The 13,563-nt window shown below is 32.7% G+C and overlaps 2 protein-coding genes across 4 annotated transcripts; both read right to left on the reverse strand.

The window, feature by feature from the left end:
* Positions 1-357: 357 nt before the first annotated feature.
* Positions 358-4,039, reverse strand: LOC106775092 (GDSL esterase/lipase At1g54790). 3 transcript variants are annotated; one of them, XM_014662136.2, is made up of 6 exons: positions 3,667-4,039; positions 2,444-2,687; positions 2,097-2,297; positions 1,666-1,832; positions 1,246-1,516; positions 358-831 (listed from the first exon to the last, which is right to left on the reverse strand). In XM_014662136.2, exons 1-6 carry the CDS (start codon positions 3,919-3,921, stop codon positions 563-565), a joined length of 1,407 nt encoding a protein of 468 aa, XP_014517622.1. In that variant the 5' UTR covers positions 3,922-4,039; the 3' UTR covers positions 358-562. The 3 variants fall into 3 exon arrangements, with proteins under 3 accessions (XP_014517622.1, XP_014517620.1, XP_014517619.1); XM_014662134.2 differs by lacking the exon at positions 2,444-2,687 and having other exon boundaries at positions 3,690-4,034; XM_014662133.2 differs by lacking the exon at positions 3,667-4,039 and having other exon boundaries at positions 2,444-2,806.
* Positions 4,040-5,093: 1,054 nt separating this feature from the next.
* On the reverse strand, positions 5,094-12,882 carry LOC106774826 (kinesin-like protein KIN-1). The gene is made up of 17 exons (XM_022787010.1): positions 12,694-12,882; positions 12,507-12,558; positions 12,009-12,168; positions 11,771-11,873; positions 11,387-11,430; positions 10,716-10,745; positions 10,506-10,628; positions 10,387-10,412; positions 10,140-10,221; positions 9,254-9,295; positions 9,139-9,172; positions 8,771-8,846; positions 8,484-8,703; positions 8,302-8,393; positions 6,088-6,202; positions 5,847-6,023; positions 5,094-5,496 (listed from the first exon to the last, which is right to left on the reverse strand). The coding sequence occupies exons 3-17, from the start codon at positions 12,120-12,122 to the stop codon at positions 5,332-5,334; spliced, it is 1,443 nt and encodes a 480-aa protein (XP_022642731.1). The 5' UTR covers positions 12,123-12,168; positions 12,507-12,558; positions 12,694-12,882; the 3' UTR covers positions 5,094-5,331.
* Positions 12,883-13,563: the final 681 nt, after the last annotated feature.

Here is a 13,563-nt window from a genome sequence, read left to right on the forward strand (position 1 = left end):
ATTGCCTAATATCCTTTAATAGAATATTTGACATATCTTAACACCTTCAACGGCAGCAAGCTTTCAACTTCAGAAAGGAATGTAATTGGACGTAAGAAACGGGGAGAAAATTGTGATAATGAATGAGTTAAACCACACAATTAACAGTTAATTGTGTTAAGTGTACAGTTAGTTCAATAATTTTAAACCGAACTGTTAAATAGTGCAATTGGTTTTTAGTAAATATAGTTTCAGTTTCTTAAGTACAAAATATTATAGATAAACTATAATTTATAGTTTTATCTGAAGTGTGCCCAGCCCTAAGCACTAACCATGAATAAAATTGAAGTTAAAAAAAAAAAAAAAGAGTAGAACATATGTGATAACCCCAAAAGGCCCTCTTTGATAGTATACATAAAATACAAATGAACCATGAAGCTTGAATGCGTCATATACCTATCCTTGAACATCACAGACCATTAATAAGAGCTTGACTGACATTTAGAATTACAATGAGCTATTGCTTTGAAGACACGAGCACATAAAGAATCAAATAATGATAGCAATAAATACAACAGGGTGTCTAGAACTTGAGCTTAAGTAGGAAGGGCATTTTGTCTGAGAAAGGAGGATCGGAGTACTTTCCGGTGAGAATTTGTGATGCTACATATTGATTAGCAGTCTCAGTGTAATGAATCCCATCCCAGCTTATGTACTCACTAGAATCATTGCAAGCTTGTGCTGTGATTGTGGTTCCGTTGAAGGTCTTTGTTTCCCCACAGGAAACTCGACTATCATAGTTGAGGGGTGGACCTCCGAATCCACAACAAGCCATAATAGGTTGTTCAAACCCTGCAAAGATGCAATCATACAAATTAACTGCCTTTCCTCCCCACAAATTATGTTATGATAGATCATAGAATAGAATGTGACACTGTTATTATGACTGATAAGGGTCCTTAATGAGCCAATAAATTGAACAGGCTTATAGCCTTTTCTAACTACATTGAAGTATATCTCCTGTAAATACTAGCCTGATCCATGGGGGAAAAGGTAAGTACTAACAAAAGAAAGCAACAAATCAACAAAAATAAATTTCCTGGAATAGTTATATAATGTTGCATTTTCAGCAAAAGTGATAAGTGATGACAAAGCCATCTGAGAAATTTTAGCTACACATTTTAAAATCTAAAATTGAGCTTAATACTCTTGGAATTGTAGAACTGAAACGTGGAAAGTAAATAAAAATTACTCGGAGATGCTAACCGTATCTGGAAAAGTTTGAAATCAGATTTGATTTTATAGAGAAGATATCCACGTATGTGACATTCGAGTCTGGATATTGGCCCTGCAATTTAGTACAGAGAGCGTGTAGCTGTAGGTTAAAGATTTTAGCAGCTTGGTTGTGTGAACTAACACATCCCAGTTCGTCAAGTTTTGATGCATCAGTTCCAAATTTGGCAATGTTCTGAGGCAAGCATCCAAGAGGCCCTGTATTATGTATCCAGAAATATCTAGCCCCCTGGTCATAGAGATTCTAGTGGACAATTAAAGAGTTAGAACTCCTTTGTATTAATCTCAGTAAAACTGTGCATATAGCCTATGGATGCATAAATTCAAGAAAGTTTTGGAATAAAATTTTCCCAAACATTAAATGAAAATAGAAGCATGTTATTTGACACCAACCTTTATTCCCTTTTCAAGCTCTAAAAGAATTGCCGGAATTGAGGCAAGTATTTGGTCCAAAGTTTTTGAATAAAATGCTCCAGCAAGATCATTCTGGCCAATGTCAAACATGTACAATCCCTTCTCGAAAATATTCTCATCTGGGACGTACTTATCAAATTTCCTGCCTGAAACATTGTGATGTTTTTTTTTTTTTTTTAACACGAATGAATGAGTTATGAAACTGACAGCAAATCAGTTGTGCCGCAGAAGTAGTATAGCAAAATTCAATTTTGAAAACATTACATAAATTTAGCAGAGATAAAACATGGAATTTAATTTCAATAATTTGTATAAGAAAGATTCTAATCAAAGATCAACATATATTACCGATAAGAAATTCACTAAAAGTATTAAGGAACCATATGCTAATCTTGTGCTTTGGCAGATACCTTTGGCTATCAATTCAAGGGCCCTAGCTTTGAATCGGAGGAACTGAGACACCTGAACCCCAAAGGAAAAGGGGCAGAGGGAAGATGAAGTGGCTGGGAGGATAGTTGCAGCTGCTGCAGCAAAGTTGCATCCTTTCCTAAAATTTGGCAAACCCAAAGAATCCAGGTAGGCATTTAGGAATGGCAAGTCCATAGCATCCACTGCAATAAAAAACCAACAACACATGGAACAATAAGTGAAAGAGTTGTTTATAGGGAAGAGGGAGACCTAAACTTCTACTTGGGATCATGATGTGAAGGAAGAAAACAGAGGGCATTGCAAAAATGAGGTTATGGAGATTTATTACTAAGGAAATCGATGATGAGACGGCCATCAGAGTATCTTCCCGATGGTATTTGGAAGTAAGTTTGTCCATTTGGAGGGTAAAGGCTCTCAAAACCAGCGGCAATAAGAGCACCGGTATCAGAATTTGAATCACCAAAGTTGAAAACTGTTGGAAAATCCAACTGGAAGGATATGGCACAAGGTATGCAGATGGCAATGAGGTAAAGAATCTGAAGGGTACAAGTGTTGGTTGCCATAGCTATTGACTACTATTGTAAGGAGAGGTTTTTATCCCTCCCAGCTTTGCTTCAGTTTCAAACTTCTGCCATTAGTTAGTTTTCCATCTGATATTTGTTTGTTTGGTTGGTGCGTATAACTTATATTGAAAGTAAGTCATTCTTTTGAATCAATAGCAATATAATCAATCAATGTACTAAATTTCAGTGGGTGATAAAGATAAACTTTTATTTAAAGACATTAATTTTTATGTACTCAACCGATTAAATATTTAAATTATTTTATCCTTAGTACTGAATTGTATTATTCGGACTGAGAGAACGCTTGTGTTAACCAACTTTAATAACTAAAAATTGATATTTGGATAACAATACTATTTATTATAATTAAAATCAAAATCAAATTCCTGTGTAGCATTTTGATTTTCATCAATAATTAATATAAAAACATTATAATTTTCTCATAAACTTAAATCTAATAAATAAAATAAAATATTTTGGTCTTTTTTTATTATACACACACACACACTTTTTAACAGAAACAAATTCAGCTTGTTGCACATGTAACTTTGTATTGATATATTATTAAAAAAAATTATATTTCATATAATTATGAGTTTTATCAAATTATTTCAATGATGTAATAATACGTTAAAGGATAAATTATTTCAATGTAAACTAAATATAATAAACCAAAACAAAAAATTAGTAAAGACAAAAATCAGATCGTTTTCATAATATTGACAGCCAACTAAATAGGAGAATTGGCAGAAAGCTGAAGAAGAAAGCAAAAGGTTAAGATGAATCAATCTCCTAAAATTGATGCTACGTATTGGGAGGCTAGTTAGTTCGGGGAAAACAAAGAAGCCGGTAACTATTTATCGTGTAGCACCTGAGCTTAATTCTTTTGGCGTATAATGTTATACTATTTTTTTTCCATAGTAATTTATGTTTCATGCTTGAAAGCTTTCTGAGTAATGGTTATTGCAACAATTATAAATAATATAACATTAAGGTATAAATAAAAATTACTTAGGAAGTCCACTATGAGACGGCCGTCGCAGAACCTCCCAGATGGAATTTTGAAGTAATCCTGTCCATTAGGTGGCGCAACCTGAAAGCCCAACCCTGCAGCCAAGTCTCCTGTGTCCGAGTTAGAATCACCGAAGTTGAAAACTGCTGGGTATTTGAACTCCGCCGAATTTGACATAGCTAAACACATGGAAACTAAGACAAAATGAAAAAATACATTCTTGGAAGCCATGGCACGTTTTCACCTGTGTCCAATGGAACCAACTACCAACTTGATAAGTTGATACCAATTATAGCGCTGTTACACTGCGATCATAGAAAATGATTCCGTGCCTTTTATATATGCACGCCCCATTGGTTGCTTCAAAGAGCTAACGTGAAGTCTTATCTAATAAACAATAAGACCCTTGCTTTAGATGGTGGATAAGTAAATGAAAGCCAAAAGGAAAATGTTCCTTATGTTAAAATTACCATGCTATCCTTATGTTACTACGGTCAACCGCTATTATATTAAGTGATTAGCGCAATCCAGTGAGTGCAATGCAGGTCCTAAATCGTTCCCTTAAGAGACCTAAACTCATATTGGAACTTGGCCCCGAAAAATAATTGCCCCAGGGAGGGAAAGAGAACGCTGGGAAAACGATAGAAATGGTAACGGAAACTTGGGAAAGCATTAATACAAAAGCAAGGAGATGATTTTTTCCTTGCGAGGGATTGCACGCTTGTGGCTTGAATTGCATTTCCACGGGATTGTATTGCTTCACCTCGTAATCATCGGCTACCCACGGAGAACCTTTACATTTTACACTTCTCAATAAACATTCCTAAGCAAGATTCCTGACGGTCGATAATCTGATATTGATAACGGATAATGTCAGCTGTTCCCCTTCTGTTGAAATAATTCTGCATTATAAGGAAGATTACAGTGCCTGGATCCACCGCAGTCAAAATACCTGCAACCAATGACGTGACGCAACATAGAACCTTACATATACATTCATCTATCCAAGGGCCAAGGCTCATGCTGCACGTTATTGATTGAACTGCTGTGTCTTATTGTTAGAAATCCTCTCTATTGAAATTTAACATGATATTGAACCCAGCTCGTTCATCCATAATTTTTTTTAATGATTCATCCATAATTTTAACACTAGTTTATAGTAGTATGCCGTTCATCCAGATTACATAGCATACTAGAAACCAGTTCAAAAATCGCAATCAGGAAATCCAGTGCCTCCTACCCTTAAGCTGCATAGCTATTGTGTTGCTTACGACAGTGTAAAAATCAAGACGAATTGAAGCAGTTCAAATGGTCCATACTTTTATTGGCTACTTGTGAATTTATGGATCAACTGTGCTAAAATGGTTGAATTCATAAAGAGAGGTGTCAGGAAACAGCCATCAATGGCAAATTATTATTCATATAAAACAATTTTCGGGTTAAACATAGGCTCACTAACAATGCTATCGATTGTGATACGATATATGAATTGGCCATCAAATCATATATTATGCTATTAGCCAGCCCCCAAAATGTCCAACAGTAAGTGAATCAGCATGTGGCATCTTTATTATTTCTATGCATTATTTTGATAGTACTTAAAGGCCCCACTGCGGCAAGGCATCATATACGAATGAGTAGTCACTGCCAGCATCTTGGAGAAGTGTAACCCGACCAACGAAGAAAGAAAGTCAGGATACCTGAAATCATATTCTGAAAAATGGAACTATTCTCTGCTCCCTTGTATAATAGAGAATCCGTGGAGGCATCAACTTTGGCCCTGAGAATGCTATTCTCCCTTTTAAGCTGTGAAATTATATGTGCGACAATAAATATTATGTGTTGTTCATACAGCATTTTTTAGAAGCTTTTAACTTTACTACAGATAAACAGGTTTTAACGTACGGTTGGTTGCAGAGTTTCGAAGAAAAAGGGAAAGATGGTAAATTTTTATTTTTAGAGTAAATGGTATAAAGTGTTCATAAATTTAGGAAAAGACTAAGAAAACAAGTTTATTACTCTGTCACTTTTTTATTCCGTTTTCGCATTTTAACCAAGCCTAGTATCTGGTAAACAAAAAGTGCCCAAAAGGTTGGAAGTGACCGAAACAGTGCTATCTGTTGTGAGAAAAAGATTATCGCGCATTTTTGTCTTACCTCGTCAACAGTAGCTGTAAGCTTTTCCATGGCTGCTTGCAGCAAGGATATCACCTGTAAAGTGAGGTCATCTATGTCTGACTCCTCTTCAACAGATGAAAGGTCAAAGAGAATGCCCTCTTGTATGAACAATTCCTCTAGGAACTTCACATCTTCAACATTAAATTTCTCCGTCAACTGTATTAACATAAATTTTATTACGAATTCTAATTAGAAAGGGATTTTACAACAATATTCTCACCTTGTTCAAAACTCTAGCGCTTGAGTCGTCGTCAGGTGGAGAAGCAGTACTAGAACTTGTGTCACTTTTTTCTTCACTGTAATTCATTCGAGGCGACGCCTTTATATGTTTCGCCCTGCAATTCGCATTTTAAAATAGAAATTTAATTGGGTGAATATTTATTTTAACTCTTTTCTTCATTAAAGATGGTCGTGATTGTGTGTAAAGCTTGTCGAAAAAAAAGTTCGTGAGAACTAAACAAGATTGGATTTATTTGAATTTTTCTTTTGGGAAAATTTATCTTCTACCTTAACCAAATTATTTCAACAAAATTCTTATTAGCTTAGGTATAATATAACTCTCATAATGGGTCGGTCTGATGGACTAGTCCAAAACGTTTCAAGTAAACATTAAAGATTTCGTTTTGCACCCCTATAATTTCTTTCGGCATCTCATAAATATGAAAACTTTTAGCTTACAGTTGAGTAAATGACTTTTGTGTAATCTATAAGTTTTTTAAACAAGGAAGGATCACAACGGTGGAGACTAAGAGCACTTTTGACTTTTACACCCCCTCAATGAGGTATAGGAAGAAATATCCTAACATAATATTAGACTCAAGAAATATAACCTAAATATATTCAGATTTTTGGCCCATATCATACAAACTAATGGTCGGCCCACGTGCTTGTAAGTAGACTCAAGTAGTACGTATAATATTTTTGGTCAAATTCTTACTACACCTCCATATTTTTCATCCTACACATCCATGCATATTAAAATTTTAGCTTTGCCATTTTCTAATTGTACAGACTGAAAATTAAAAATGACTTGTGATTTATACAAAATTAAAAATAACTTCTGATTTATACAAATTGGAAGTCAAAATTGACTTCTGAATAGATTTTTTGGAGTTCGATTGAGTGTATTTCAAAGTTTTTTCATAATGAATTTGTTGTTATCATGTTTCAAAATTTAATTTAATGTCTTATTTGATATTTTATGTTTTGAAACTTTATTTGAGAATTAACTTATATGTTTGAATGAATTTTTGTATTGAACAATAATTGACAAAAATTGCTAGTTGAACCGAATATACATTATTTGGTTGGGTAAAAATCACAGTCCAATAAAAAAAAATTGTCTTGCCATATTTGACAGTCATATTAGTTTTCTCATTTTGACTGCTTTTTTTTAGGTCTAGATTAACAAACATTAGTTGGATTAAGTTGAATAAATTGGAAAAATAATACATTAAATAAGTTCTTTTAGCCTTTGAATAACTTTGAAAACAAAAAATCATTAATTTTATTGCTCAATATTTAATAAAAGTATTAGTTTGATTTTGACAATTATTTTATTACTTTTAACATGTTAACATTAATTTTAATAATGCTACAAGTTACTATACCTACAGATATATATTAAATACTTATATGTCATTATTTAATTCAAGAATAATAAAATTATGTCATAGCAACATTAGTATATTTATTAAATGTTGATATTACAAATACTAAATTTTTTTAATAAATATAACATATGATTCATGTAAAATTAATGTATACCTGACTCAACATCACCGTCTTTACCAGTAATATTAACATGTTGTTTACGTGTACTATTGTGATACAAAAGAAATTTCGCATTCCCTTTTTGGAATAAAATTAAAAACCATGTTATATCACCTGTATTTCATTATTTAAAGTATTAAATATAGAAGAAAATAGACACATTTGTAAAATAATTTTGTAGCCATTTAATAAAACTAAAATCACAGCATATATTATTTTTCCTAATAACTAAATGACATAAATCAAATGTTTCCGTTATTTTAATCTAAGAACGTTTATAATATAAAAGTCTTAAAAAGATTATTATGAGTTCTTATTATATTTAATTGAGTTTTGGTATATTACATTGTCTTTTAATAAAGTTTACAATTAAAATAGTGAGATTTAAAAATAATACACATTTGTACAAATCATTTTACTTCAGTTTTTTTTTTTTTTTTAAATTAGTTCTATGAATATATGAAATTATTCTTTAATCTTGAAATATAGAATCTAATGTAAAAGCTCACCAGAGCACATGAGCAAATAATTTCTTTCAAGAAAATAAAGAAGTTAAAATTAGAACTTTTGTTAAGGAAGCTCTGACATCATTTTAAACATAGATAAAGAAAGAAGGAAAAAAAGAAAACGGCAGTGCCTAAAGATTTCAGGGATGACATACCTTGCACCGAAACGAAGAGTGGATAGAGTCTCGGATGCATTAAAAGCGCTGGGTGAGCAACAACAAAGCAATGCAGTTCTAGCATTTCCTCCCTGCGAATAGGAGATACAATGTTTGGGAAACTGATTTCGTGAAAAATGGGTATGTTTTGATAAATTATAAAAAAGGGAGGGTGAACTAACAAGAGCATCCTGAAGAATTCGAGGGAGCTTGGAATCACGATACGGGATATGGCTTGTTTTTCCTTGCAGACCACATGTAAGAGAATTTATTACATTTCCCAGAGCAGACAAGGATTTGTTTATGGTTTTGGCTTCGTCTAGAACTCTTCCCTCTGCTCCTGTTTTCTCCACTTTCTCTGACCCAGCCAAGTCCACTAGAATTAGTTTTCCGAACCTCGTCCTGTTCAAAGTCTCAGTGTTTGAGAATGATTCATAAGCAGATCACAGATTTATGGAAGAAGTATGACCTTTTATCTCTGGAAAATTCTTGCTGAATTGTCAATATATAAATGCAGTGACTTCTGCTGCTGGCCATGTTCATTTCTACATGTTTTGTTTAGGATGTTTGCAGAACGCAAGTAACCTTCTTAATTCCTATCACTGCTTTTCCTCCCTCAAGAAAACAGGGAATTTACCCTAATGTGTTATGCTTTTTTTATCAACTAAGAAAGAAAATAACATTAAACAGGCACAAGAAGTACCAAAATACATCGTCCACTACCATGGGTATGACCATTGCTTTTCCTCCCAAATGTACTATGTAGTTTAACTATATATAAAAAATAAAAAGGTAAAATAAAAACTGAACGATGAGCTAAGAGTCAAAGCAGGATACGGGTCTCACCAACTGTCCGGTTAGCTATCCCCTTCTACAAATTTGAGGTCACAATTAGAAGCTGAAATAATTGTAAAATCATTCAGAAAATGATGTTCGAGTTGTTTATTCTTACAGACAGGTTTTGCAATGCTTCAACAGGGTCCAGCACATTAATCTGAATGAAAAACTCAAAAGTTCCCGTTAGTCCTTTATAGCAATAATTGAATAAGAATCTCCAATTATTTTCTTTTTTGTTTGTTTTTGGTTTAGTGTTTAGACAAATATTTTGTAGCATACACAAATACTGAATGATTCCACTCCACTATACTTTTTGAATCAGCTCATGGAGAGAGCTTCGCCTAATACTCTATCAAGAGAAATGAGACCTTGCTTCACACTAAAATGTCAAGTCTATTCAACTTTACTTTCTTGAAGCTTAAAGGGTGAGCTTGAAATCACATTTCTACTATATTATAGGATATAAATATGTGCAAATTTTATTTTACAAATAAAATTATATTTATTTGAAGTTGATTTCTTAATAATATTAGAATTTATATTAATAAGGTTTACTCGATCTATTAAACTATTTATAAATATAAAATCTCATACTAAGATGTTAGTCCTTGATCGGAAAAATGTTACATATTTATTACATATAACATATAAGAAAAATAAATCATAACGTAAAAATAACAGTAAGTTTTATCTTATAAATTAACTTTTTGAGTGTAGTCATTAATATTCTGTGCCGAGAGATTAAGCACGTAAACTCACATTTAATCTCTTAATGTTTTGGAAAATAAAATCAAACTTAGCATGATGAGAGAAAAGGTAAGTCCACGAGCTAAGAAAATGCTAACCAAATAATCCAATACCCATGCCTCAAAATTTAAATTTTAAACATGTTAATCATAAACATAAGAGCATATATGTAATTGTGAACAGCGAAGTAGTTTCAGATAGATAAAGAATAATCAGAATGGAACAAGATATAAAGTTCCCAAAAAACAGCTCACCTCTGTAACACCGGGCAAAAATATTCCTCGCGATTTACTCTCCTTAATTTGTATATTAACTTTTGATAAATCAAATAGGTCCCTACATAAGAGGATAGAGTTATTCTGATGACTATTGAAGAATCCAAATTCACATCAAAACTAGCTTTTCCCAAAGTTAAGAAAATTTCCTACCAGAAAAGCATATAATAATATGCTCTAAGTACAGTGGGGGAGGGGAAATACTTTTTTTTTTCTATTTATATACCTCACTTTTTCCATGTAGATTTCAACCTGAACGAATCAGAGACAAATCAGATACATAATTTACTATAACCAGATGATTTTGTAAGACTGGTGTGGTTAAATGAGTAAGTGTCTCAGTACCATTGACAACTTAATTGAATATGTTTTCTTTTCATCAGAAGAATTTAAGGAATCAAAAAGTCCCTCTACAACTCTTGGAAGAAGTCCCTTCTTCTGTTCACTACACTCAAGTATACCAGGTCCCTGCTTCAGAGAAGTAGTCATTTAAATTCCTGTATTTGATGTTTTATAAGATCGTTTTGAGATACTTTTTAGGTGACAATTTCCAACCTCCATACTATATGTCTTCCCAGCTCCAGTCTGCAATTGATTGCAGGAAAACTAAAGGTTTAAACAATTGGAGTCAAAAGAAAAATGGATTCGTGAATACAGTTGACAAGTTCTTCTGAAAAAAAAAATGTAATAATAATTACGGTAGTCCCTCGTAATGGAAAACATGTGTAGCATATTTTCTTAAGCCAATAGGCAGTAGAGAAACATATGTGGCATATAATAAAAGACTATATTTACTAACAGGTATGTTTAACAACATTGTGGATTTTGCAAATTGTCGTCGCTAAATATTTAAAAGGGAACTGTCTAGTTTTAGCATCAGGCGCCCTTTCCTTACTTCCAGATTAGTTAGATTTGAATTCAACACGGATACACCGTGAAATAACAGTTCAAATACTTCATGCCTCATCTACATTTTTCATTTCTTATTTTCCCCCTTCAAACATAAGCAATATATACTCCAAAAGGGTATTTCTGAGCTATTGCAAGGGATCATATTCAGCGAAGCTCGTATGGTGCAATATACTGTAATTGTGCACAACTCTCGATACACGTGTAGATGCCATATTTGAAGAGAAAAACCACATATGATCTCGTATTGTTGATTTTAAAGTTTAACAAAAAAAAGCAAAAAGCTGTTGGCAAACTGGAGACGCGTAAGATTTTACCTGGCCGTAAGTGATAATTGTCCCATTGTATCCATCAACAACATCTATTTGGTTTATAGGAATACATACAAAACGAAAGCCTGATGTCAATAAAAAAACTAAAAAGCAAACTACAATTAAGGGAAGTGTCACTTTCCCGAATTTGATTCTTATGAAACAATCCAAATTTTTAAAATTTGAATGTCCGACGTGTAGACGTACACTAGCATTACACGAACTATAAGGATAATTTTTTTCATATAACGGAAGTTTATATGCACTATTTGGCCGTAATGAAGCTGTCATTTCATAAGGAAGCAGGAGTCATTCAAATTAAGGAAGATTTCAATCTGCATTGCGTTGACTGATTGACATAAATTTGTAATGAGAATTATGTAGCTGTACCTCTAACCATGGGAAGAGCTAGGAACTGATAGACATCAGCTTGCTCAGACTGTTCGTAGAACACTCTATCAAAGCTAAACACGGATTCTTCATCCTTTTCGTCCTGAAAAAAAATTAATTCAAATTTATTTTACTATTCACGGTAATGTGTGATTCACTCCGAGTTTAATAGAGCAAGAATGGAAACTAATAGACCCTTAATCTGACGTAGAAAAAAAAAAAAAAAAAAAAAAAAAACCTTGAAAATGAAAGTTTCGGTATCTCTAGATCGAATGCAAACAGAGCTATTGTCATTTTGCTTCTCTTTTGAGTTCAAAGGCCTAAAGCGTGCGCATACTGTAACATTTGACATGATGCTTTACAGCAGACAGTACTTCGCTGCAGTCGTTGATTTAAACCTGTCAATGAAAGAGATAATAATGCATAAAATAATAAACCAGAGGAATATTTAGAAGCTAGCAGAAATTTTAAAACAGATCTGCGTTGTTTTCCAGATAACATCGATCTAGAGTCAGGTTTCTCAGTGAGTTAAGGAAAGAAGGAAAACGCAACGTGAATCTCTACTCCATGAATCGGTCATTGCATCAGGCATTATTCCATATTTTCGATTCATATCAATTGCATTACAAGAGATGAATGACCGTAGAGGAAATTCTCGAAGCTTCCTTGTTCCTTAAAATCCTTTTTCAGATGCAGAAACAAATTTGAAAACACATTGAGTCATTAACAGATAAACCTGATCGGAAGTTGAATAATCGTGGAGAAGCATGAACCTGAGTCAATCTTCTCTGAAATGCAACGTCAATGATAATCTCACAATGTTAGACTGATTAGTCATTCTCTTTTTCATGAACAATGTAGTAAGAAAAACAATTTGAAAGAATAAAGAACAGTGTTCGTCGAAGGGAAAGAGAGAGAACCACCTTTCCCACGGCGATGAACGGAGAGCTTACAAGTAACGAAATGAATTTCGCGTGGTCTTTGATGGCGGGAACAAAGATAATAAGCCAATATCTTCCTTTATACGGGCCTATATCTGGCTCAAGTTTATAGTTCAGCTTTTACTCCTTTCACCCCCCCTAATTAATACTCAACCCCCATAACTACAATTATAATGACAATGTTTTAACTATTTTTTTGTTATTAACATGAGATACAGATAATAATCATGGCGTAGAGGAAGCAAAATCTTATAATTTTGATTAGAAATCCATTTATTAAGACTACAACACATTTGTTGTGGAATTATAGTTGACTTTACTTGCTTCAATTTCAAAATCGTTTTCTTATTCTATGAATTTTATATTCAAAATTATAAAAAAATGTGCTTGGATATCGTTAAAAATTTATTAAAAGGTTAAAAGATATTTAACTAATATGTATTTTAAAATTTTTATTAAACATTAAGTGTTTTAAAGTTTAGTATCAATTAACTTCGTAGCAAAAAAACGCAAAAACTATATAATTCTATCTCACTTTCTACTATACCAGCCAGTGAACTGCATTAGTCACAAATGTTTATCATACTTATACTATTCTTGAAACAAAAAAAAAACAATAATTTGCTTAGTAGGAAAATAAACATAGGTTAAGGATTGACATATGATAAAAAGTAAAAATAAAATGAGTGGAATAATCTTATGAAGTAATAATTTTTCACGCTTTTATGCTTACTTGCACAATTTTAAAATCTTAGAACTTTATACTGATTTGTTTTTTTTTTTTTTTTTTGTAATAAGTGAGCGTGTAGTTTTTAGATTATTGTTAAATTCAATTGTTTTAATGATCAATTA

This window comes from Vigna radiata, chromosome 10 (genome assembly GCF_000741045.1).
Source record: "Vigna radiata var. radiata cultivar VC1973A chromosome 10, Vradiata_ver6, whole genome shotgun sequence".
Taxonomy (NCBI): Eukaryota; Viridiplantae; Streptophyta; class Magnoliopsida; order Fabales; family Fabaceae; genus Vigna; species Vigna radiata.